The sequence below is a fragment of the Littorina saxatilis genome, linkage group LG2, assembly GCF_037325665.1.
Source record: "Littorina saxatilis isolate snail1 linkage group LG2, US_GU_Lsax_2.0, whole genome shotgun sequence".
Classification (NCBI taxonomy): domain Eukaryota; kingdom Metazoa; phylum Mollusca; class Gastropoda; order Littorinimorpha; family Littorinidae; genus Littorina; species Littorina saxatilis.
The window spans coordinates 87544973-87572931 of NC_090246.1; the positions used below are offsets into that span (position 1 = coordinate 87544973).

At 42.7% G+C, this 27959-nt stretch overlaps 1 protein-coding gene and 1 long non-coding RNA gene across 2 annotated transcripts in view; one reads left to right on the forward strand and one right to left on the reverse strand.

Moving 5' to 3' along the window:
* The window catches only part of LOC138960040 (alpha-(1,3)-fucosyltransferase C-like), a 39352-nt gene extending 11675 nt beyond the window's left edge, over positions 1–27677 (forward strand). The window contains exons 2-3 of the mRNA XM_070331761.1: positions 25264–26189; positions 27143–27677. Of these exons, the coding sequence (XP_070187862.1) occupies positions 25269–26189; positions 27143–27631 (1410 nt within the window). The 5' untranslated portion in view covers positions 25264–25268 and the 3' untranslated portion in view covers positions 27632–27677. The remainder of the gene's footprint in view (positions 1–25263; positions 26190–27142) is intronic.
* On the reverse strand, positions 15064–18135 carry LOC138960041 (uncharacterized). The gene is made up of 2 exons (XR_011453871.1): positions 17691–18135; positions 15064–15263 (listed from the first exon to the last, which is right to left on the reverse strand). It is a non-coding gene; the product is annotated as an uncharacterized lncRNA (long non-coding RNA).
* Positions 27678–27959: the final 282 nt, after the last annotated feature.

The window sequence follows — 27959 nt, forward strand, 5'->3', positions numbered from 1 at the left end:
CGACGGGGAGGCGCAGGTGAATCGAGTGTGATCCCCCGAGCCCAGGAACGACAACCAGCTGGACCCTGCCCAGAAAGCCAGTGACGTTCATCTTAAGGCATTGCTGGCCAAGTTGGATGCCCTCTACGAGCGACATACGGAATACCTTGCTCGGACGGCCAGGTTAGGAAGAGGCCCCGACATGTAGGGGAGGAACCACAAAGGAAGCAACATTCCTCAGATTGGTCCCCCACCGGGGCGGAGGCATTCAAGGAGCGTTGGAGCCCCAGGCAGGACGCAGGAGCGCGACGCCAAATGAGGCCGTCCAATCACAGAAACCGAGACCAAGCACCCAGGATGGAAGACCGCAGGGACGACCTCTCCCTGACGCAGCGCTCCACTGGGCCACCATGTTTTACGAGCTCCCGGCAGGACGCAGTGTTGCGACGCCGGGGGCGATCTCCAAAGGGCCGAGGAATTAAAGAGGGGCATACAGGCGAGGACAAAGGGAGAGGCCGGAAGCGCAGACATGCGGAAACTTTTTGGAGAACTGAGAGTGCCGGAAGTAGCTGCAAAGGAGCTTTGGGAGATCTTGGGGAGATATTTCGACGTGTCTGCCCACTTTATGATCCACCACTTCCTCGGCCCAGTGGAAGAGATCACAAAGTGGTTAGACGCCTTCCCCCATACCATGTTCAGTGTGGGTGGGGTGACTACGCTCTCCCCAGCGGACCAGGTGGCAGCCATCAAAGCAGTTCCAGTAGGCCACCTTCTCCTGGAGACTGACGCCCCCTATTTCGGACTCGCTGGGGCACCTGGAACCCCCTATGACGTGTTCGGCACGGCAGAAGTCGCGGCGGGAAGTGGACCAGCGCGAGATTCTCCGCGTGACCGTGGAGAATGCGAGAAGGTTTTTCCGTCTCGCGCGCTAGGTGCGCACCCCTCCTGGATCTTTTGTAACAAGTTTCCCCCCCGTAGGACCCAGGAGAACCTCGGAAGAAGAGCTCCCCCATCTACAAGGACAACACTCCAGAGGGAGGGGCTCTCTTTTCAAAACGGGGAGGAGGGTAAAGCGCGCAACCCGACTTGGGACGTCCTTCACCTGGGGGAAGTGGGTGTCTGATAGGCGTGTGCAAAAGCCTGCGCTTGACTGTTGTGGACATGCCCTGGTGTCCTGTAGTGCCATCCAACACTGGGCGGCCCAAGCAAAGGCCTTGAGCTGAAGGGATGCAGATGGAGAACTACAGGGGACTAGCCGTCCCAAGTGCAGTGTCCCCTCAGCAATATGCACGCTTCTCTGTGAAAACGCCTCAAACCCCACCATGAAGTATCCTTCCAAGGCACAACGCTGGTGGCAGGAAGACCAGCATACCCCCAGCACACCTTGATCGGGAAATGGGCAGCGGAGCGAGGAAGTATGAGGATAGCAGTGTCCCCAGGAAGACATCTGGTTACCATCACCGGTCCCAAAGAAGAGCTCCCTTCCCGGGACGGCATCTGCGGTCGAGTTGAGGGGCTCTCTTTTCAAAACGGGGAGGAATGTGGTGAATGTCGATTTCCCTGTTAGGCTAAGGGAGACGACTCCATTAGATTCCCCCTGTACCGGAAGTGTTGAGCCACGCAGTGGCGGGTGAGAGAGGCAGATTGAACCAAGAGACAGACCAGACAACACCTGACAGCATCGATTCTACGACCGTCTTCAAGACTTGAAGACGTTCGTGTTACAGCCTTTAACGGTAAGTCCGTTAGAGGCGTTTGAGCTTAGCTTCCCCCGGGGAGCTCAGCATTATGAGCAGTTAATGTAGCAAGCGCAATGCGGCTGGGTGAACCCCGGCCGCAGTGCGTGTTTACATTTGTTATGTGTTGCGTGCGTAGCGTCCTGTCAACCGTCCTGTCATTTATGTAAAGCTCGGCTTTCACCACAACTGTGTGCATGAATGTGACTGTGCCTGTGTGTCACTGTGTGCATGAGTGTGATTATGTGTGTGTTTGTGTTTGTGTGTGTGTGTGTGTGTATTATGCTTGTGATATAATCACATATATATTTTTATTTTTGTATACACGTGAAAAAAGAGTACAATTGTTGTGTGTGTGAACGTTGTGTGCCAGCTGTCAAAAGTGAGCTTTTCCTGATTATGATTGAAGTTTGCTACAAATAACTCATTAACTGTAAGGGAGATTGATTAATATATAGTGTATCCTTTTTAAGCATTTGTCTTTATTTTCAGGCTATGGAAGTTTTACGTTCAAAACAACAAGCGGCCAGGCTGCTCGTGCAAGAGAAAAGTGCACATCGAGGCAGGATAGGGAGAGGAATTAGCAGAGGTGTGAGCTGATGCAGAGGCAAGGACTGGTCCAAGTCTTCTCAAACTGAAATTAGTTTGCTGGGCAAGAAGGCTGATCCGAATAACAATTTGAAGGTAAGTGAGGACTAGTTATCTATCTATACATATAAATAAAAGAGAGTGTCTGTCTGTCTGTGTGTGTGTGTGTCTGTCTGTGGTCGCCATACCTCTGAGATGGCAAGAGGCAGGAACAAGATAGTGTGCACGTACACTCCCTAGGTGCCGCAGATGTGCACCTGGGTTTTAGTTTCTTGATTCATTGTTTCCTTTCTCAGATTATGGACCTCCCATTTATTGAATACAGCCTATATGGTGCAAGACCAGTTCAGTGCCTACTGTTCACCTGTAGCAAGCACATCATGCCAGTGATATTAGAGACTCGCTATTGCTCCTATGAGGGGAAGAAATGAAGAAAGAAAAATTAACTGGACAGTTCCGGAAATTTCTAGAAGGTAAGGTGTGTGTGTGTGTCTGTCTGTGGTCGCCATACCTCTGAGATGGCAAGAGGCAGGAACAAGATAGTGTGCACGTACACTCCCTAGGTGCCGCAGATGTGCACCTGGGTTTTAGTTTCTTGATTCATTGTTTCCTTTCTCAGATTATGGACCTCCCATTTATTGAATACAGCCTATATGGTGCAAGACCAGTTCAGTGCCTACTGTTCACCTGTAGCAAGCACATCATACCAGTGATATTAGAGACTCGCTATTGCTCCTATGAGGGGAAGAAATGAAGAAAGAAAAATTAACTGGACAGTTCCGGAAATTTCTAGAAGGTAAGGGAGATAACTCTTTTTTTGTATCCAAACAAAGGAGGTAAAGCTAATGATAATGGGATAGCGAGCGTCTTAAATTGCTACAGGGCTCCGCTTACTCCCGGGCGAAGCCGGGCTTAACTGCTACATATAAATGAAAGAGTGTGTCTGTCTGTCTGTGTGTGTGTGTGTGTGTGTGTCTGTCTGTCTGTGATCGCCAATGCTCCGAGAAGGGAGGGGGCAGGAAGACGATGTCGTGCATGTGCACTCCTGTGACTGTGAAGATGTGCACCTGACCACCATCGCCGCTGCCGACGCCGCTGCGCTGCCAGCCCTCCAATCCTCCTCCGCCTCCCCCCCCCCCCCCCGAAGAGAGAAACTTTTAGTTGTGGCTTGGCTCTTCTAAAAAAAAAGTAAACTTGCCCCCCCCCCCCTTTCAATCCCCAGATCCGACCCCCCCACCACCACCACCCCCATTCCCACCATCACCGCCGACTCCACAACTACCACTCCCACTAGCCCTACATCATCGTTAACAATAAACGGTAAAATGATGTTGGTGGTAGTAACTGATTTAACAATGAGCTAGAATTTTTAGGAAGGTTGTAGAATTAAAGGGAGGTAACTCTTTCTTTGTTATTCACGGATTGGAGGTAACTCGCGAAGCCGGGCTATATAAGAATGGATGTAAGTGTGTGTGTTTGTGTGTCTGTGGTCGCCATACCTCAGAGATGGCAAAAGGTAGGAACAATAAAGTGTGCATGCACACTGCCCTGAACCCACAGATATGCACCTGGGTTTTAGTTTCTCGAGACATTGTTTCCTTCCTCGGATAATGACCCTCCCCATTAATGAATACAGGCTATATAGTGCGAGAGAGGTAAGTCATGCTTTGTCACCCATGGAAGGGAGGTAACTATTATCAAACCAGTATACCGTGTCATTCTCAAGGGCTGCCCCCCCACCCGCTATCACCCCCCCCCCCACACACACACACACACACTCCCAACACCCCTCCCCCCTTTCCAATCATCGCACATAATACAGTCTGTCTCTCGAATTTTCCAGACACTGTTTACGAAACGATCGCCTCAGGGAGAGATCACGTGAATTTACAGACTTCTCTCCCCTGTTCAATACAGTATGACGCCCTCACTCATGACGTATGCGTGGTTTGATCAGACCGCAACTAAAGTGGGTGTGAGAAGGGGTACACCAATCACGGAGAACACGTTGAACGAAATAGAAACTTGCCTTGCCTATAAATCCAAATGTATGAACTCACACTTTAATTTTTTTTATCCACATTGGAATAAGATTCTAGAGGTTTGTGAGAGAGGAGAGGTCAGAAACACCCGGGCGAAGCCGGGCCTGACTGCTAGTATATATATATATAGTATACGACTTGTGTCTGTCTGTCTGTCTGTGTGTGTGTCTGTCTGTCTGTGGTCGCCATACCTCTGAGATGGCAAGAGGCAGGAACAAGATGTTGTGCATGCACACTCCCTGTGACCCGCAGATGTGCACCTGGGTTTTAGTTTCTTGATTCATTGTTTCCTTTCTCAGATTATGGACCTCCCATTTATTCAATCAATCAATGACGCTTATATCGCGCATATTCCGTGGGTACAGTTCTAGGCGCTCTGCAGTGATGCCGTGTGAGATGAAATTTTATACGGCCAGTAATTGCAGCCATTTCGGCGCATATTTACCTTTCACGGCCTATTGTTCCAAGTCACACGGGTATAGGTAGACAATTATTAACTGTGCCTAAGCAATTTTGCCAGGAAAGACAATTTTGTCAATCGTGGGATCTTTAACGTGCACACCCAATGTAGTGTACACGGGGGGGGGGGGGGGGGGGGGGGGGGGGGGAGTTCGGACACCGAAGAGAGTCTGCACACAAAGTTGTCTCTGAAATAAATTTCCGCCCAACCTGGGATCGAACTCACGCTGACAGCGGCCAACTGAATACAAATCCAGCGCGCTACCAACTGAGCTATATCCCCGCCCAGACTTATTGAATACAGCCTATATGGTGCAAGACCAGTTCAGTGCCTACTGTTCACCTGTAGCAAGCACATCATGCCAGTGATATTAGAGACTCGCTATTGCTCCTATGAGGGGAAGAAATGAAGAATGAAAAATTAACTGGACAGTTCCGGAAATTTCTAGAAGGTAAGGGAGATAACTCTTTTTTGTCTGTGGTCGCCATACCTCTGAGATGGCAAGAGGCAGGAACAAGATAGTGTGCACGTACACTCCCTAGGTGCCGCAGATGTGCACCTGGGTTTTAGTTTCTTGATTCATTGTTTCCTTTCTCAGATTATGGACCTCCCATTTATTGAAGACCAGTTCAGTGCCTACTGTTCACCTGTAGCATAGACCTGTAGCAAGCACATCATGCCAGTGATATTAGAGACTCGCTATTGCTCCTATGAGGGGAAGAAATGAAGAAAGAAAAATTAACTGGACAGTTCCGGAAATTTCTAGAAGGTAAGGGAGATAACTCTTTTTTGTCTGTGGTCGCCATACCTCTGAGATGGCAAGAGGCAGGAACAAGATAGTGTGCACGTACACTCCCTAGGTGCCGCAGATGTGCACCTGGGTTTTTGTTTCCTTTTTCAGATTATGGACCTCCCATTTATTGAATACAGCCTGTATGGTGCAAGACCAGTTCAGTGCCTACTGTTCACCTGTAGCAAGCACATCATACCAGTGATATTAGAGACTCGCTATTGCTCCTATGAGGCGAAGAAATGAAGAAGGTAAGGGAGATAACTTTCTAGAAGGTAAGGGAGATAACTCTTTTTTTGTATCCAAACAAAGGAGGTAAAGCTAATGATAATGGGATAGCGAGCGTCTTAAATTGCTACAGGGCTCCGCTTACTCCCGGGCGAAGCCGGGCTTAAAGAAAGAAAAATTAACTGGACAGTTCCGGAAATTTCTAGAAGGTAAGGGAGTACATATAAATAAAAGAGAGTGTCTGTCTCTGTGTGTGTGTGTGTGTGTGTGTCTGTCTGTCTGTCTGTGGTCGCCATACCTCAGAGATGGCAAAAGATAAGCACAAGATATTTTGCATGCACACTGCCCTGGACCCACAAATGTGCACCTGGGTTTTAGTTTCTCCAGACATTGTTTCCTTCCTCGGATAATTACCCTCCCATCTATCAATACAGTCTATATAGTGCAAGGGAGGTAAGTCATGCTTTGTCACCCACGGAAAGGAGGTAACTCTCATCAAACCAGTATACCGTGTCATTCTCAAGGGTTACCCCCCGCCCGCTATCATCCCGCCGCCCCCCCCCCCCCCCCCCCACACACACACACACTAACCCTGCCCCCTGCTCCCCCTCCCTGCCTTCCAGATCATCGCGAATAATGTTTACGAAACGATCGCCTCAGTGAAAGATCACGAGAATTTACAGATTTCTCTCCCCTGTTCAAAAAGGTATGACGCGCTCACTCATGAGGTATGCGTGCTTTGATCAGACGGTAACTACAGTGGGTGTGAGAAGGGGTAAACAAATCACGAAGAACACGTTGAACCAAATAGAAACTTGCCTTGCCTATACATCCAAATGTATGAGCTCACACTGTCATTTTTCTTATCCACATTGGAATAAGATTCGAGAGGTTTCTGAGAGAGGGGAGAGCAGAAACACCCGGGCGAAAACACTGGAGAAGATAAGGAAGAGTTACTTATAATGGTGAAATGAACACAAAAACCAAAATCGGTTCAGCGCTGCGCGCTGAGAGCACGTGTTGAAATATCTCATCGATGATATTGTGTCCGGGGCGTAGCTGAATACGGTGTCCAAATTTGAAAAAGATCCACCGAGAACTTTGGCGTTGTGATGTGGTGTAGCGGCTTTGGTGTGTCGGTATGGGGGCCCGGGTAGCTGAGGTGGAACCAAAATCGGTTCAGCGCTGCGCGCTGAGAGCACGTGTTGAAATATCGACCAGGTTGTGTCCTGTCCCGGGTCTACCTGAATATGCCCACCAAATTTGAAGCAGATCCATCGAGAACTTTGGCCGTGCATCGCGAACTCACACACAGACACACAGACAGACACACAGACAGACACAAGTCGTATATATATATAGACTAGAATGAATACCCGCTTCGCCGGGTAGCCGGCTTCGCCGGGAAGAAGTACTTAGAGCCGTACGCCGGCTTCGCCGGGTCCGAACAATGGACCCGCCAAGCTTAGGTCCCTCCCACATTCGTGGAATGGGAACAGCACGAAAATGATTCAGTGGCCATAATGCCATTCCTGACCATATCGAGTCCCATCCTTGTCGACGAATGTAACCGTGTTAATCACCTTTGGAGGCGAACTCCACTCAAACAGGATTGAGCAATTTATAGCTTATCTGTAAGCCCTTTTGAACTGTTATGGCTTCTCAAAGGAAGGCCAGTACATACAAATACACAAAAGCCGCCAGACCACATCACAAACAGAACTGAACAATCCCCAGGTGTTGCTCACATAGAGAGAGACACACACACACACACACACACACACACACACACACACACACAAACACAGAGAAGCCGTATATATAGAGAGATAGATGACAGTGTATTTTTCGCGTGGCTATAAATTGATTCGACCTTTGCACTTTTACAGTGAGGATAATTTACGGGTCCAATTTACGTTCTGGACACTGCGGTGACCTTCTAAAAATAGTAACAGAACGCCGGGAATATCCGAAGACGCACCACTCATACTATAGTGCACCATACGAAGGAAGGGAGGTAAACGCTGAAAACCTGGAGAAGATGAGAAGATAAGGAAGAGTTACTTATAATGGTGAAATGAACACAAAAACCAAAATCGGTTCTGCGCTGCGCGCTGAGAGCACGTGTTGAAATATCTCATCGATGATATTGTGTCCGGGGTGTAGCTGAATACGGTGTCCAAATTTGAAAAAGATCCACCGAGAACTTTGGCTTTGGTGTGTCGGTATGGGGGCCCGGGTAGCTGAGGTGGAACCAAAATAGCTGAGGTGGAACCAAAATCGGTTCAGCGCTGCGCGCTGAGAGCACGTGTTGAAATATCGACCAGGTTGTGTCCTGTCCCGGGTCTACCTGAATATGCCCACCAAATTTGAAGCAGATCCATCGAGAACTTTGGCCGTGCATCGCGAACTCACAGACAGACACACACACACACACACAGACAGACAGACAGACAGACACAAGTCGTATATATATATATAATCGCGAACTCACAGACAGACACACACACACACACAGACAGACAGACAGACAGACACAAGTCGTATAGATGTGTGGGTGTGTGTGTGTTTTAGGAATGTAATGTGTGCAGAAAAAAAGTAAAATTGTGTGTAAGCCCAAAAAACAATTTAAAGGTGAATCAGGACTATAGTTATAAGTACAAGTCATGTACTTTCTCTCACTGCTTCCCCCCTCAACCCCCACCCCTCCTCCAAACTCAATCATTCGAGTAAGTACCTTTTTATTCTGCAAGATTTGTGAGGTCAAAGACTTTGTTACAGGGTATACTAAATAATGACTAACGGTGAGGTTTTTAGGTCTCAGTCACAAATTACATTACCGTTGCATATTTTTTTTCATTCCAGGGAATGTGTGTATTTCCTGGTTTCCAAAAATATGTTAAAAGAATGAAAATTCAGCATCCTGATTTTGTCAAGATATTTTGTGCAGTTAAATTTCAGTACCCACAACCTTTTAGTGTCTCATAAAGGGAAATAAATGAACAGTCCTCACAATTGGGGTGCTGTACCGTGAAACCCCTCTTTTAAAAACCTTTACAATTCAAGATCTCCCCTGTATTTAGGCCTTGCTTTTCAGATTTTCTGGTCATAACCTATGCAAATTCACCTTCATTTTAAGACTTCCTGCTTTTTATATTTAGTCAAGTTTTGACTAAATATTTTAACATCGAGGGGGAATCGAAACGAGGGTCGTGGTGTATGTGCGTATGTGTGTGCGTGCGTGTGTGTGTGTGTGTGTGTAGAGCGATTCAGACTAAACTACTGGACCGATCTTTATGAAATTTGACATGAGAGTTCCTGGGTATGAAATCCCCGAACGTTTTTTTCTTTTTTTTGATAAATGTCTTTGATGACGTCATATCCGGCTTTTCGTGAAAGTTGAGGCGGCACTGTCACGCCCTCAGTTTTCAACCAAATTGGTTGAAATTTTGGTCAAGTACTCTTCAACGAAGCCCGGGGTTCGGTATTGCATTTCAGCTTGGTGGCTTAAAAATTAATTAATGACTTTGGTCATTAAAAATCTGAAAATTGTAAAAAAAAATAAAAATTTATAAAACGATCCAAATTTACGTTTATCTTATTCTCCATCATTTGCTGATTCCAAAAACATATAAATATGTTATATTCGGATTAAAAACAAGCTCTGAAAATTAAATATATAAAAATTATTATCAAATTTTTTTTTTCGAAATCAATTTAAAAGCACTTTCATCTTATTCCTTGTCGGTTCCTGATTCCAAAAATATATAGATATGATATGTTTGGATTAAAAACACGCTCAGAAAGTTAAAACAAAGAGAGGTACAGAAAAGCGTGCTATCCTTCTTAGCGCAACGAATACCCCGCTCTTCTTGTCAATTCCACGTGCACTGCCTTTGCCACGGGCGGTGGAGTGACGATGCTACGAGTATACGGTCTTGCTGCGTTGCGTTGCGTTCAGTTTCATTCTGTGAGTTCGACAGCTACTTGACTAAATATTGTATTTTCGCCTTACGCGACTTGTTATATTTAGTCAAGTTTTGACTAAATATTTTAACATCGAGGGGGAATCGAGACGAGGGTCGTGGTGTATGTGTGTCTGTCTGTCTGTGCGTGTGTGTGTGTGTGTGTGTGTGTGTGTGTGTGTGTGTGTGTGTGTGTGTGTGTGTGTGTGTGTGTGTGTAGAGCGATTCAGACTAAACTACTGGACCGATCTTTATGAAATTTGACATGAGAGTTCCTGGGTATGAAATCCCCGAACGTTTTTTTCATTTTTTTGATAAATGTCTTTGATGACGTCATATCCGGCTTTTCGTGAAAGTTGAGGCGGCACTGTCACGCCCTCATTTTTCAACCAAATTGGTTGAAATTTTGGTCAAGTACTCTTCGACGAAGCCCGGGGTTCGGTATTGCATTTCAGCTTGGTGGCTTAAAAATTAATTAATGACTTTGGTCATTAAAAATCTGAAAATTGTAAAAAAAAAATGAAAATTTATAAAACGATCCAAATTTACGTTTATCTTATTCTCCATCATTTGCTGAATCAAAAAACATATAAATATGTTATATTCGGATTAAAAACAAGCTCTGAAAATTAAATATATAAAAATTATTATCAAAATTTTTTTTCGAAATCAATTTAAAAACACTTTCATCTTATTCCTTGTCGGTTCCTGACTCCAAAAATATATAGATATGATATGTTTGGATTAAAAACACGCTCAGAAAGTTAAAACGAAGAGAGGTACAGAAAAGCGTGCTATCCTTCTCAGCGCAACGAATACCCCGCTCTTCTTGTCAATTCCACGTGCACTGCCTTTGCCACGGGCGGTGGAGTGACGATGCTACGAGTATACGGTCTTGCTGCGTTGCGTTGCGTTCAGTTTCATTCTGTGAGTTCGACAGCTACTTGACTAAATATTGTATTTTCGCCTTACGCGACTTGTTAATACCTGATTTTTTCAGATTTTGGGAGATCGTAAAAGGGGGTTCCACATATGAATTCTGTTTTAGCTACACCTGTATGCTGTTTATAAAGAAGGATATTTTACAGATTGAGGGGATCATTTCTGCCTCCATAATGATCTTTATGATCTGACACATTGGCCAACAGATTCCATGATCATGCTGTTATGTAGGAAGTCATAATAATGATGTGTAGGTTTTTGAATTGTGTCTGCTTTGCAGTTCAAATAGATGTCTGCCTTCCTGTTCAATTTTTTTTTAAAACAAGACAATCCCTGAAGCACATTTTCCAACCACATGTAAAACATCAGTATTGAATAATTATATCAAATTGACCTTTTTGCGGTTTAGCACTTGACAGATGCTGCTACAATACCTCTTGTAGAGAAAAAAATTAGAGATACAGTGGAGCCCTTTTAAGATAATTATATATATACAGCAAACTCAACCAAAGAAAAGCAGAATGTCTTAGAATAGAGGTTATAAACAGGAATCTGAGAAAGTAGTGTCTTTTAAGACAAATGTTGTTGTGGTTTTTTTTAAAGGGGGGGGGCAAAGTTAGGGTTTCACTGTATAATGCAATGGTAAACTGGGCATTCATTCCAAGTAGCTAAAGCACATTTTCACACTTGTCAGTGTGTCAGAATGCTAAAAATCTGGAAAGCCAATGCCCACAGGTATATCCCATCCCCCCTCTCCCACCCACCTCCACCTTTTACTCACACTTGCATTCCATTACATAGATGAATAGATTACAAACACTCTTCTGTAACTCTTTATTTTCACACTTTTTCTTGCATTTGGTTAATTTTTTCAACCCTTTTCGAAGTTTGAATTAAGTGTCTTCACTGATGGGTGAATAATTATATCAAATTGACATTTTTGCGGTTTAGCACTTGACAGATGCTGCTACAATACCTCTTGTAGAGAACAAAATTAGAGATACAGTGGAGCCCTTCTTTTAAGATATATATGTATATGACTAAGTGCCAAAAGGTGCGCACGAAAAGCGGACAAAGGGGCTAAAAAATAAAAGTTGACAAACACGACTGATATTGTGATTTTTGTTAAGACAACAGATGCTGGAACCCAATTACGAAAAGAAAAGATAAATTTACCCAAATGATTTTACAAATAACGATAATTTTGTTCGTTATATCATTCAAAACGGCACTGAGTCATAGCATTAAGGTTATCTCGCACGTTTTTAAAGCTAGGGCTTTGAAACTTGGCACACAACCAAAGTATAATGACCTCCAGGTATGGTGCACATCACATTAAACAACATTGAATTTCAAGGTCACAGCGAGGTTAAATTTCCTTTGCAAACTGGAAAATTGTCGTTGTCACGTCTTACATGTTTTAATACTAGATCAGTTAGACTTTACATACTTCACATACTTTCAGCATTTTTATAAAACCTCATTAAAAGTGACCTGCTGGTTAATCTTTGTCAAAGTTCAAGGTCACAGCGGGGTCACATCTGGTCCAAATGTGGAATATTTTCAATTTATTCAGCGCGTTTATAGCACGAGCTTTGAAAATACACACAGTTCTAGTGTATAATGTTCACACACGATTAAAGTCTGGTTGAAAAAGTCAAGGTCACAGCAGGGTCGCGTTGAGGTCAAACATATACATTTTTCAATGAGGTTTTCTCATATGTTTTTGAAGCTAGGGCCTTGAAACTTGGCACACTACGCAAGTTAAATTAAACCTCATCAAATTCCAAGGTCACAGTAAGGTTAAAGATCCTTTAAGGATATTTTCTAAAAAAGGTGACCGCCTGGTTAATGTTTGTCAAATTTCAAGGTCACAGCTAGCAGTGCCATCTGGCTTAAACTTTGAAAATTTTTGTCAATTTCTTCAACTAGTTTTATAGTGTTTGAAGTCATTCACACATGATGAAAGTCTGGTTGATAAAATCAAACGTCAAGGTCGCAGCGGGGTCGCATTGAAGTCAGACACATACAATTGTCATTTTCACGAACGCCTTTTAAGCAACACCTTTGAAACTTCACACATTCCAAAGTTTTGATGTTGTTTGGTTATAATCAAAGTGTGGTCAATTTCCATGATTGAGAGCATTCAGAGGGGTCAAGTTGAGGTCACACAAAAAGTGATAATCTTTATAAGACTCACGTTTGCTGCTATTGCTCACTTGACATTGGTGAAAGTGCTTATTTTATAATTGTTGATCTTGATGTTTTGACCAATTAATATTACCAGGATCAACCATACCAGATTTCAAAGTCCAGAAGTTGTCAAACCTCAAACCTGTTGGAAGTTTCAAAGATTTAAGCATCAACAAATTTCTATTTGATTTGACCTTAAATAACAGATTTGACCTTAAATCTTAAAACAGATCAACCAGACTTTGGTTTTATATAAATTGAAATTCAATACAATTTCCTTTTTTTTTTTACCCAAACCATAACGCCACTTTGACCTTGACATTTGACTAAGGTCGACCAGACTTGGTTCATGTTTGCTGGTGTTGTCCATTTGTAAATGTACTGATATCTAAAATATGACATGACTTATGTTTTGTCGTTCCATGCTACATGCAGTGTCCGAACAATCTCATTTTTACCCACACGAGACCCTGCTATGACCTTCACATTTCTCAAGGATCAACCTTGAATTCTCCATGTTGAACAATCATTAAGCAAAAGCGTTGTTTGAAGTTTGAAGGTTCTAGCTTCAAAAATCTCTGAAAAAATATGTTTCATCCGTTTTCTGAACCACATGTGACCCAGCCGTGACCTTGAAATCTGACAAGGGTCAACAAGACTTTTACCATGCATGGGGGCGATTAAACCCCAAATGTGTGTGAAGTTTCAAGGTTTCAACTTAAAAAACGTCTGAGAAAAATATACATTTTCCTTTTTGGACAATGTGTTGCACGCAAGACAACACGACAAACGCTCGTGTTATCATTCTTTTACTTTGAGGTCGACTTGCGTGCCCGCTCTTTCGCTAATCTCAATTAAAATTCATCTTGGAAGTTCGGTTTTATTACGCTTTTAATTAAGAAGATTAAACTAAGACAACAAATAGTTAGTTTTACCCATTAAACTCGATAAGGTAGTGACATTTTATGTTGAACGCAAGATGGTGTCGCACGCAAGATCTGAAAAGATGTTGACGACATAATTTCAACACTTGATAGCGCATTCGTGGTTCGTGATTTCTTCACAAATTTTGAACACAGAATGTGTCACGTGGTTCCGTAGATGAAGTAGATCTTTGTACATGTAAATTTTGTTTTTAAAAGAAAATAACCGTTAATTACCGAACATTTTGTCGCACGCAAGATATGACGAAATTTTCAAATCGTTTTCAAAAATGCTGTTCAAAAGTTCTGCAGTCTTTGCTGGATTACTTGAAAGACAGCAGTTTGATACACCGTTATCGCTTGACGTGTCGACATGAATTCCAGAATTTTTGAAAAAGAAATTTAGTAAATATCTGCGATTGAAAAATGTATGCCGTGATGACGACACATCTTGCGTGCGACACCTTAAAATTCGGTTATCGAAAAAAAAAATTCTCTCGAGATTTAGATTTGACGTTTGGTCTCGTCTGTAAAGCGATGTTTCAGGCATTCAATCAAACTAAATGCAATTCATTTGTGCTTCTTGTTATTTTTCTGTGGCATATTCAAAACACGAGGTATCACGATGTCCGTTTTCAGATGGCCGGTTTTGGCGTTATTTTTGACTTTAAACAAAGATAACTTCAAAACCGTTCAAGTCAGACACACGAAATTATGTCCACTATCTCTTCGCACATTCATCCACACACACACCAATTTTCAGCAGACATACGTTTTTAGAAACATTTTTATTGTAAAACAAAGTCGTCTTCTGTTCTGTGAGCACCTTTTGGCACTTATATACAGCAAACTCAATCAAAGAAAAGCAGAATGTCTGAGAATAGAGGTTATAAACAGGAATCTGAGAAAGTAGTAAAGTAGTGTCTTTTAAGACAAATGTTGTTGTGGTTTTTTTAAAAGGGGGGGGGGGACGGCAAAGTTAGAGTTTCACTGTACAATGCAATGGTAAACTGGGCATTCATTCCAAGTAGCTAAAGCTGTGTAACTGACACTTTTGCTCGTCAGGAGCACTAGAACACATGTTCACACTTGTCAGTGTGTCAGAATGCTAAAAATCTGGAAAGCCAATCCCCACAGGTATATCCCATACCCCCTCCCCCACCCACCCCCACCTTTTACTCACACTTGCACTCCATTACATAGATGAATAGATTACAAACACTCTTCTGTAACTCTTTATTTTCGCACTTTTTCTTGCATTTGGTTCATTTTTTCAACCCTTTTCGAAGTTTGAATTAAGTGTCTTCACTGATGGGTGATTTTCTGTTTATGCTCCAGGACTTCAAGGCACTGGTGCTTGATGACAGCAGGCTCCTACTGGCCCACACACAAAGAAGAGATTGAAGATGCCCTGGTCCTGGAAGAAGAAGAGGGAAAGATCAATAAAGCCAAACGATACGCATCATTCAGACTAGAGTTATATTGAGGAAAGATATTGGCTATTCGGGTGAAGGTGTAAGAGTTGCCATGTGCAGTTGCTGTGTATGGGTCATAGAAATGACATTATAGATCCAACTGGCCAGTACACTGACTTTCTTCCTTGTTGCCTGTATTAGAGTACATTGTGGTGTTAAACAAAGTGCGTTTCTGTGTGGGTTGGTTTACACATGCTCTGTTACATTCCATATTAGGCGGCCAGCTGAGACCACAAAATATTGCGTGTTTGTACATTAAAAAAACAATTAAAAGGAATTCTAACCAGAACCAATCGATACATAAATGTTATTTGTATTTTTGACCAAAATATGACATTTTACACACACCTTGACAGTCCTTGTTCACCTTGAGGAACACTGACTGTCTCAATCTGTGTAAAATGTCATAATTTGGTCAAAAATACAAATAATGTATATTGTTTTTTGCTTTTTTAATGTACTGTAATCTACCTTGTAAGCGCCAAACCTAGTAAACGCCGGTTACAACTCGCTATTGCCGCGGCCCGTTGTTGCCGCGGCCCGTTATTGCCGCAATCCTAACCCTAACCCTAACCCTAACCCTAACCGTAACGGGTTGCGGCAATAGCGGGTTGCGGCAATAACGGGCCGCGGCAATAGCGGGTTGACCCCGTAAACGCCCACGCCCAACATTTGGATCAGTGTTTGAACATATGTTGTGTGTGTGTGTGTGTGTTTTATTATGTGCACAGTTCTACACCTTGTAGAGACATTTTCATTCTAGAGAACGCTGACAGACAGCTATATTTATTTATTTCATACTCTCGGCACTGGAGTATCTCTGGATAGCCCCTCAAAAAGAAGACGAGGGAGGGTCTTCTGAAGTTGAAGAGGTCTGCTTTCAGTGATTTACAGGGAGCATGTGAAACGACCAGTGTTTGATAACACCATTTCCCTCTGAAAGTTTTTAGCTTTCTAAAAAAAACTTACTCCTTTCTTCGTCACATCAATGGCTTGGATCAGTATCAATGACTGACAGAATGACTATTCATTTCGTGTTTTTTAGGATGTGTGTACATTCACTCTTACTGAATGAATTTTTGTGTTTGGTTTTTAGTGTTTTTTTCTTTCTGTTTAGACACTTGCATATATATCAAGCGAAAGATACATACAGGGTGACTATTTGTGTATGGAAACAGCTGACATGAGCAATAAAGTCTGGGGAAGAGTCCTGAAAGTATATTGATTAATGCGTTGAATTCACAGGTCTAGTAAAACTTGTGCAGAACAAATATACAGGTGTTGAAAAGTGCTCGAATTCCAAGAATAGTTTCATGTGTAGCATCTTTGAACTATGCAGAGAGGATACATGTGTGCCTGTGGATTTGAGATCTACATGGAATAAAATAGACACTGTTTTTGACAATTGAGTATGTTTTTGTGTGCGCATGTTGTTTGGTTTATTGATAATAATTGACTTTTGGTCAAGATGTAACCATGAATTTCTGTAGCAAAGACGCAATGATAAAAATAGACAGAATATAATCAGATATAAATTGCTTTTAATTGTCATTGTATTTATCTGTAAAATCATCATGATTTCCATGGCATGATTAATGCAGTGGAACCTCCCTTCTATGACCCCCCAACTTAAAACTCCCTTCTTTTTAAGACCTTGTTTTCTCACATTTTCTGTTCATAACCTCTGTAAAATGACCCCCATTTTTAGACTCGATTTTCTCTGATTGTTTAAGGTCTTAAAAGGGGGGTGCCACTGTAGTAATAATGCATCTTCAGAAATTGAACACAGGTGCTGCAGTTTTATTATAACCATGAAGAAGAAAAATACTGTTTCAAAACTTTGACAGTGTCTAATCCTCAAACGTACACCTTTTTAAAGAATCCATAACTTTTAATCACTCAATAAAATTGCCTGCAGTTCAAGTGAACCAGAAATGGGGAACAATTGGCCACACTCAAGGAATCGGTTCCTGGCAACTTTTCTGTCGGTCGCGCAGCCTGAGAGAGACATGGCAGAGATAGTTACTCAAGATAAAAGATAAGGCCAAAAAAATAAATAGGTGTGGTTGAGGTAACATAGCTAAAAAAAATAGGGTAGGAAGGTAGGCAATCACTTTTATTTTTGGTTTAACTTTTTTTTCTAATGTGTACAAATCAAACCTACTTGACAGGGAAATAAGTGTGCGACTCGAGCGCTTTTGCTTTCATTGCGTTTTCTGCACTCGTTTTTTGTTTTGTTTTGACAAATGTAATAAAAAGTTATAGGGTCGGCCCCTAAAAATAGAATAGGTCGGGTTACCGTAACCACACCTATTTTTTTTTTAGGCCTAAGCTTGACTTACATCAGAATTATGAACATTTAAACTCACCTTGATGATCTTTTTGTCCGAAATATGTTAAACAATTATTGCCACACATTGCAAGAATGTTTGATGTCCGGGTGCTTTTTCCCTGAAAATTAAAAAAAAATTGTTTTAGTAATTATAGCAACATATAAACCACTAAGTGTAAACCAAAGGCTGGCCAATTACAATTACATACAGTTCTACAGCAACATCAGTTCTGAACATGAAACTTTCAACATGCACAGCGACACTTAAAAATGGCAGATAAAACAGAAAGGATGAATGAGATTCTGCCGCATTTAGTGTTTGCTTCAATGAACACCGAGGAAGAATGTGTTCTTCGTTAAAAAGTTACCATTTCACAAAGCTTTACAATAAGCTTCAATCATAGTTCTTCCTACAAAATCACAACATTAAAAACTTTAGGCACAGAAAAACTCATACCGCTGACAATATAAAATGTCAGTTATAAATAACTTTTTCTGTTGCACTACATCCAAAGACTGTGCTGACTGACCCTACTTTTTCCATCTCAAAACAATTTTTAGGGGGATTACCTACTCTGTCTGTCTGTCAGTCTCTGTCTCCTATACAGTGCACCACAGGAGCTTGTACCCAACCGCCAGTCGATCATTATATACTTCTGCATGTAGGCCTACACCCTTACTAGGCTACTACTATTCACTAGCGAATACGTAGTATGTAGTTGTGAGGAGACTCTAGGGATGAAGGAGTAAATAATGATCGACCGGCACTTTGATACAAGCTCCTGTGCAGTACACAGACACACACACCGTGGTGTGTGCGTGTTCAAACCAAAACTGGACACAATCGACCCTGCACAATACACGTTCGTGCGCTCGCTTGATGGATGCTTCATTCGCACAACACACCCGCAGACACACAGACAAAACGGCAGCAACATTAATTTTGTCTAGGTCTGTCCAAAGTCTACACGACAACACTTGCTTTACTTACAAATCCGGGCAGCAGGAGAGAGCTCTGCGTCGTGGGTAGTCAGTGCACACGACGGTCACACTCATGCAGTTGAATCCAACTTTCCGACTGCTTGCTGTTGATAACTTTGCATTTTGTGCGTCGAGCATGACTTTCTCGTGATTCTGTGTCGTTCCCAGTCACTCTGCTGCTTTCTGAACCACCTTGAGTCGATTTCTTACAGAAACGTGTGGGCTTGTTCTCACAAAGCGGCCATCCCATCCGCCATTGTTTTGAGTCGTCATGAAAATGGCACGCTCGCGACGAAAACCAGTCTATGACGGCCAATTTTAATCTTCAAATGGTAGAGAGAAGTCGCCAATTTACTCATTTTGAATTAATTATTTAGCATACTTGTGGTGCTTTATTGAGCAGGTGCGTCTTAATTAAGGTACACTAGATTCCCCAAATTCTTCAAATCGGCCGAATTCGACAAAAAAACTCTCCAAAATGGCGGCGTGGACACTATATCTTTAAAGGCCAACATCCAAAAGAATTTTTCTCCTGGAGCGACCTAAACTTGAACCCGTCGCTATTCTTGCATGTCTGTTTACTTCGTGCTGCACGCAAAAATCGAGCGACTTCCTTGCCGCGTGGATTGACGAAGCTATTTTATTCTCGTGACTGAAAACACTGCAGTGCGTGCAGTTTTTGACGAGCCGCAGGAGCGGCGACTCATATGGTCTCGGCTCGAAAGCTGTCTGTGGAGGCTGCGTGCTATAATTAGCTGACCTGCTGCGTGAGCAGTCACTGCAGAGTTTTGAGATAACTTTGTAACACGTTTTATTTTATGCTCCTCAAGAATACAACTTTGGGCAACATGCCACGTAAAACTACACGCAACAAGGATTCAGTAGGTACCAAACAACATGCCTTGGTCAGAAGTAGAATGTAAACGAATCTTTATAAAGAAGTAGGCTACTTCAAACGACAGCCACAGCCACGGTTGGGTTCACGGCATCAAACCGATGCGACTCTCCGTCATATCATACACGTAATCTATCAAATAGATGACTAATAAACATGTAAACTACATGTATACGTCTATCGTCGGACATAAGAAAGGAGAGCTTCCCCCGGGCCTGTGCATGTGTTGTTCGTTGTGCGTGTGTAAATGTACACAACAAACTGACGACAAAACTGAGACAGACCTCTTTCGCTTCAGTCTTGCAGAATTTAAAGACGAATACAGGTAAATCGTGCATTATACTAACTGTTTGGTAAAAGTATCAAACGTTTCTTTTTATAAATAAGTGGCAGGCTTACAGGAATACAAAGAGGCGCAAGTTGAAAGTAATGGATATATATCTCTGGAAGATGCCATCAGTCCAAGTTGTCAAATGAAATCAAAGATGACAGAAACAGAAGTTTTCCATACAAATGTTGGTGTTTCAAAGGAAGTTGGCATTCTTTCAGAAAATGATATAGACGAGGTGGCTGTTTGTTATGAAGTTTCAACAAGCCAACATTCAAATTATTTTACTTCATCTACAGATTTTTTAAATTCAGCACTTTATAACTGTCATTATGAACTTGGAATCAGAGAGAGACCGTCTTTCCATTGTCATTCATGCCATAGATTTTTGTTTCAGAATCAATGTTTCACATGGCGTTCACAAGAGAGCATGCGAAGTTTCCGACAGTCTTTAGGATTTGTAAAACAAGTCGCGTAAGGCGAAAATACAATATTTAGTCAAGTAGCTGTCGAACTCACAGAACACGTGGAATTGACAAGAAGAGCGGGGTATTCGTTGCGCTGAGAAGGATAGCACGCTTTTCTGTACCTCTCTTTGTTTTAACTTTCTGAGCGTGTTTTTAATCCAAACATATCATATCTATATGTTTTTGGAATCAGGAACCGACAAGGAATAAGATGAAAGTGTTTTTAAATTGATTTCGAAAAAAAAAGTTGATAATAATTTTTATATATTTAATTTTCAGAGCTTGTTTTTAATCCGAATATAACATATTTATATGTTTTTGGAATCAGCAAATGATGGAGAATAAGATAAACGTAAATTTGGATCGTTTTATAAATTTTTATTTTTTTTTACAATTTTCAGATTTTTAATGACCAAAGTCATTAATTAATTTTTAAGCCACCAAGCTGAAATGCAATACCGAACCCCGGGCTTCGTTGAAGAGTACTTGACCAAAATTTCAACCAATTTGGTTGAAAAATGAGGGCGTGACAGTGCCGCCTCAACTTTCACGAAAAGCCGGATATGACGTCATCAAAGACATTTATCAAAAAAATGAAAAAAACGTTCGGGGATTTCATACCCAGGAACTCTCATGTCAAATTTCATAAAGATCGGTCCAGTAGTTTAGTCTGAATCGCTCTACACACACACACACACACACGCACGCACACACATACGCACATACACCACGACCCTCGTTTCGATTCCCCCTCGATGTTAAAATATTTAGTCAAAACTTGACTAAATATAAAAAGGCCGTGTTTTGCTGTACATGCAAAAACTAACTGTCAAAAGGGAAAGTGCCTAACAGATTGCAACAACATTCCTATTTTAAGCTCAGCCACACGCCGACATGGAAGTTCAATGGTACTTTCAAACTTTTTCTTCTCTTCGTCGTATTTGATTTCTTTCTATTTCATAAGTCGAGTGCATATGATTTCGGCTCGTGTTCATCGTGAGATGGACTTAGTTTCTTGTATTCTGTGGGTTCGACAGATTAACTAAATGTTGTAATTTCGCCTTACGCGACTTGTTCTCTCTCTGTTGGCAGCGTGTAATGCAGCTGGTTAGAAATTAGAGTATTATTTTGCAAAGTGTGTACCAAAAGTTTGTCATGAGCTGCTTTAGGTTTGGGGTGTGGGTTGGTTTGATATTTCCTCCTTGCAGATCAAATCTGTATTCATTTTTGATGTTGTGTCTTATTTTGTGAAAGGAAACATGCAGACTGACTGAACGCATATATATAATTATGTAACTCATAAACACATGGGTGTAGTAGTTATGTTCAAGAACACACACACACACACACACACACACACACACACACACACACACACACACACACATACACACACACACACACACACACACACACACACACACACACACACACAACTGTGAAGATGTATCGTACACCTGATATATTAAATTGAAGTTCACGAAGAAATCGTTTTATTTCTGTGTCATTCAACATCTATCAGACAAATTGAAACTGGTACAAATATTCAATAATGTTGCGATGTGGAAATGGACATGATATCGCAAAAGATAGACAACGGCAAGATCATTCAAGTATGTACATGCTTGTTGATGTCTACTTATGCGATGCTCAGAACACTAGTTAGATCTTCCGAGATTAAAAAATGACGATGATCTGTAAACAGGACAAGGAAAGAAAGACAAAACGTATTTGAAAACAAATCATACTATACAGATTGACAAACTGAAACTTCGAACTCTGTTGATATTTCACGGGAGATGAGGTATGGTGCAAACGTATATAATTATACTGACTACATGACGTACTCATCAACAACAACAACAAGTCGCGTAAGGCGAAAATACAATATTTAGTCAAGTAGCTGTCGAACTCACAGAATGAAACTGAACGCAATGCAACGCAGCAAGACCGTATACTCGTGGTCCACCGCTCACGGCATAGGCAGTGAAATTGACAAGAAGAGCGGGGTAGTGGTTACGCTATGCTGCATAGCACGCTTTTCTGTACCTCTCTTCGTTTTAACTTTCTGAGCGTGTTTTTAATCCAAACATATCATATCTATATATTTTTGGAATCAGGAACCGACAAGGAATAAGATGAAAGTGTTTTTAAATTGATTTCGAAAAAAAAATTTTGATAATAATTTTTATATATTTAATTTTCAGAGCTTGTTTTTAATCCGAATATAACATATTTATATGTTTTTGGAATCAGCAAATGATGGAGAATAAGATAAATGTAAATTTGGATCGTTTTATAAATTTTTATTTTTTTTTACAATTTTCCGATTTTTAATGACCAAAGTCATTAATTAATTTTTAAGCCACCAAGCTGAAATGCAATACCGAACCCCGGGCTTCGTCGAAGAGTACTTGACCAAAATTTCAACCAATTTGGTTGAAAAATGAGGGCGTGACAGTGCCGCCTCAACTTTCACGAAAAGCCGGATATGACGTCATCAAAGACATTTATCAAAAAAATGAAAAAAACGTTCGGGGATTTCATACCCAGGAACTCTCATGTCAAATTTCATAAAGATCGGTCCAGTAGTTTAGTCTGAATCGCTCTACACACACACACAGACACACACACAGACACACACACAGACACACGCACATACACCACGACCCTCGTTTCGATTCCCCCTCGATGTTAAAATATTTAGTCAAAACTTGACTAAATATAAAAACCGATATAACCAAAGGCACACACACACACACACACACACACACTTTGCTGGTTTGCTGATCAATGTCACAGGAAACGAATGAACAACAGAAAGCGTGATGAATTCCTGGCCAGAAATCAGTCACAAAGACCTGAAAGTCTGCTGAATGGAACTGGTAAATGTACACATTTGAACTGCTGTCAAAATTACTATGTAATACGATATTCGGGTTTTAAAATTGGTAGCAAATTACAACCAATAATGATGTTTTTTGCTTCGGCATTGAAGCAATGTTCACTATTTACTAACAAAATAATTACGAAATAAACACAAAACCAAATCAGTGAGGCAGAGGGGACAAAAAGCCGAGCGGATGGGTGTGTGTGTGCGTGTGTGTGTGTGTGTGTGCCTGTGTGTGTGTGAGTGTGTGTGTGTGCCAGTGTGTGTATGTGTGTGTGTGTGTGTGTGTGTGCGCGCGTGTGTGTAGAGCGATTGAGACCAAACTAATGGACCGATCTGTCGAACCCACAGAATAAAACTGCACGCACTGCAGTGTTTTCAGTCACGAGAATAAAACAGCTTCGTCAATCCACGCGGCAAGGAAGTCGCGCAATTTTTGCGTGCAACACGAAGTAAACAGACATGCAAGAAGAGCGACGGGTTCAAGTTTAGGTCGCTCCAGGAGAAAAATTCTTTTGGATGTTGGCCTTTAAAATCGACAGTCCACCTCGCCGAACAAAAATAGACGCTCTCATTGAGACTTTCTACATTTAGAGTTGTTACTCAATCTGACGGGCGCCGTGGCGTAGTGGATAAGACATCGGCCACCTAATCGGAAGGTCGTGAGTTCAAATCCCTGCCCTGTGGGTTAAGTGTGGACATTTTTCCGATCTCCCATGTCAACTTAATTATGTGCAGACCTGCTAGTGACTTATCCGCCTTCGTGTGTACACGCAAGCACAAGACTAAGTGCGCACGGAAAAGATCCTGTAATCCATGTCAGAGTTCGGTGGGTTATAGAAACACGAAAATACCCATCATGCTTCCCGCGAAATCGGCGCATACGTAAAAATCCACTCATGCAAAAACATGAGAGAACGTGGGAGTTTCGGCCCATTAACGAAGAAGGAGAAGAAGAAGAAGAGAAGAGAGTTATTCACTCTTTCTCGCAACCCAAGCCGTTTGGAACAGTTACGGAATAGTGCCTTGGTGTCTCCCTAACATTGTTAGTGTTCATGATTGAGATTATTGAGCTTTCTTTATCTGTACACCTACAGCTGTCAGCTTTTCACTTCCTATGGTCATGTTCATAACTCTACAAGCATGCAGCGAAAAACTGATACACGACAGTTATAAACTTCTGGGACAAAAAGTATAAAATCTTGTACTGTCGCTACGTGACATTTTGTGACGCTCCGTTATTTAGTTCCCACGAAGCGAAGTTTCTCGCTACGCTCAATATTTTGGCCTGTAGTTTGTTGACCTCGAGTATGCATCACTTATGTCACCCCTCTGTGTCCGTAGTTATTCGATATGTTGATCTGCAGCATGTCTAGTATGTCGGCATGAAATCCTGAAATCTTCATAGCAATCTCTGCTGAAATACAGAGCTTTTTAAAATGTGTATCATGGTACCCTTTAAAACCGACGCGAAACCTCCCGTTTTGGACCGCTCATGCGATGGACACCTGCATCAGAAGAAATGGCAAAACACAAAAACTACACAAGATAACCAAACAAAACTACCTGTTTTGAACAGATAATTGATGTGGCTTTTATCCCGAATGTAAAAGTTGCCAAGTTGTGGCTATCCTGAATTTTAGTCGATTTGTAATGGGTACCATACGTTTTTGTCCCGTCGATTTTAGGGGGCCGGGGAACCCTTACTTGTGCGGCGGTCACTGACCCAAGGAAAACAATCTTTGATCCGAAAAGTGTGCTAGATAACCAAATGCAGTGACATTAATGGCATAGAAAGTTTGAACCAAAATGATATGGGAATGAAAGTTTTGTCCGGGTACGAAATTTGTCGCAATAATTGTTTTGGCTAAGATTTTATTTTATTTCTTTCCTTTTAATTCTCTCGTTTTTTAAGCTCTCTCTGTGGGCTTATTTCATTCCGTCAAGTTATTACTTCTTTGTATAAATCGTTACTCGTATAAGCCCGGTTATACCTTACACACGAATCAGATATTGAAAAAAATGAAGAGGTATTTATTTTTCTGTCAGAGACAATGCGGACCTCCAGTAAACGGCTCACCTGTGCTATACGACCAGCGTATTTCGCCGTTGTCGTTGCTGTGGTGGTGGTGGCCTGGATGTGTGTCTTCACCCTTGTTTACAACAACACGTTCCAAGCACTGCATCGGCCCCGCTTCGGCTATTCAACGCCACCGCCATGGACAGCGACCGTTTCCAACATCACCCACACAACCTTTCAGCCGACCCTTACAGGTCAAAATCACAGCATCAGAGAGAGAGCTTCTGTGCACAAGCCCGCCTCTGTCGATGGACGTTCGCCCTTTGTGAGCGGTACTACTTCCTCTTACTGCAAACTACCCACGCCGGATGGTGTTGTTCTGCCGAGGAACACCCAGTACCTAGAACAGTGCTCCAGTTCCTCGCCCACGATCTCAGTGCCCGCGGCGGGAAAGAAGAAGAAGGTGATTCTCGTGTACAACCGCCCGAGCTGGATGATGATCACTGACTCGGGCGACAAGACCTTCAAGCGATGCGGTCTGGAGGACGCCTGCATCATGACGAACGACAGACGCACCCTGCACACGGCCGACGCGGTGTTCATAAACGCCCAACACCTCAACTTCCCATACCCTTTTGAGGCCGTTACCAACTCCACCCGGCGCAGACCTCCTCAGCAAATGTGGGTGGCGTTCAGCATAGAACCACCACCCTTAATGCCGCAGTCTGTCCGGGGGTGGGAGAACGTCTTCAACTGGACGATGACCTACAGACGAGACTCGGACATCTTCGTGCCCTACGGGAAACTGTCCCTTCGAACAGAGGCAGCGCTACCCGCGAGGAACTTCACGCAGCTGGCGCTTAACAAAACCAAGCCCGTTGCCTGGTTCGTCTCCAACTGCGTCACTCAGAGTGCTAGAGAGGCTTACGTCAAGGAGCTCAGCAAATACATTCAGGTCAGTGGTCCGCATCACGATGGTATAGTACTACTTCCTTAAGACATACGACATGTTTTACTATAACCATGTGCAAGACACTGGGAATATTTCCTGGCTTGAGATTCAAACACAACAAAATATATTGTGCTCACCAGTTGCGAGTGCGCGAACGCTTGCACACACACACACACGCCCGCACGGACGCCACGCACGCACGCACGCACGCACGCACGCACGCACACTGACACATGCCTGACACATGACACACCCTGCTTGCCTGTAAACAATTATAACGAACATTTCATAAGAAGTATTAGGACATTGACACTGACAGGACAACACGTATTTATAACATAGGTTCACATATATAATAACAAGCATACCTATCATATTACCAATAACACTGACCCAGAATGCTGTCATCTTATAATATAATACATTTACAGATAACATCTAAATAAGGTCATAAGCCTTGATATCTATCATCTGATCGTTCTGTTAAGGCGTTTCTTAACTGAGCCCGAAGTCGACTTTGTGAAGACTCCGCGAAGTCATTTTACCAAAAACTTGACTCGGTGCTGAAGCTCCGTGCGGCCAGCTTCGTGAAGTCATTTTACCAAAAACTTGACTCGGTGCTGAAGCTCCGTGCGGCCAGCTTCGTGAAGTCATTTTACCAAAAACTTGACTCGGTGCTGAAGCTCCGTGCGGCCAGCTTCGTGAAGTCATTTTACCCAAAACTTGACTCGGTGCTGAAGCTCCGTGCGGCCAGCTTCGTGAAGTCATTTTACCAAAAACTTGACTCGGTGCTGAAGCTCCGTGCGGCCAGCTTCGTGAAGTCATTTTACCAAAAACTTGACTCGGTGCTGAAGCTCCGTGCGGCCAGCTTTGCGAAGTATACTTTGCGTAGTCGACTTCGCTCAAGTAAGGACAGGCTTTAGCGTCCCGACCACGGTCTGTTTTCAACTTTCCAGGTGGACGTGTACGGGAAGTGCGGGAAGCTGAGTTGCGTCCAGAAAGACCGTGACTGCAGCGGGATGCTGAGCTCCACCTACTTCTTCTACCTCTCCTTCGAGAACTCGCTGTGCGTCGACTACGTCACGGAGAAGCTGTTTAACCTCTACGGGAGCGCTGACGTCATCCCGGTGACGCGAGGCGGGGTCAAGTACGACGAGGTCTTCCCCGCTAACACGTTGATCAACACGGCGAACTTCAAGTCCCCCAGGCACCTCGCCAACCATCTCCACGACCTCATGGGGGACCTGCAGACCTACACGGCAATGCTGCGGGCCAAGCATCGGTTCATGTTGCGAAAGAACGAGCTGCACGAACAGTTGGGGCATGGTTTCTGCAAGTTGTGCAGAATGCTGCACGATGGAGACCGTACACAAGCGCGGCGCGTTTACCCCGACTTCAGGCACTGGGTTCATAAAAACGCGTGCTTGCGCCCGAAAGATCTTTGATTTGGTGATATTAGGGTCAAACAGTCCGTTGCCCGTGCAAATGCAAACATCTGTGTTCGTCAGGACATGTGCCGGTGTAACACGAGAAAATTACTCCCACGAGATTTTTACTCCGGAGTAAACATTTCGTACGAAAAAGTTACTCCCTTTACGAAAAAAGCACTCCTCCATTGCACGAGAAAATTACTCCCCAAGACAGGTGAGTTCCGAGTAAACATTTCGTACAAAAATGTTACTCCCCTGACGAATAAATAACGAATAAATTACTTCACCCCAACACGAGCAATTTAACTTCCCATGACAGGTGTACGAAATTTTTACTCCCTTG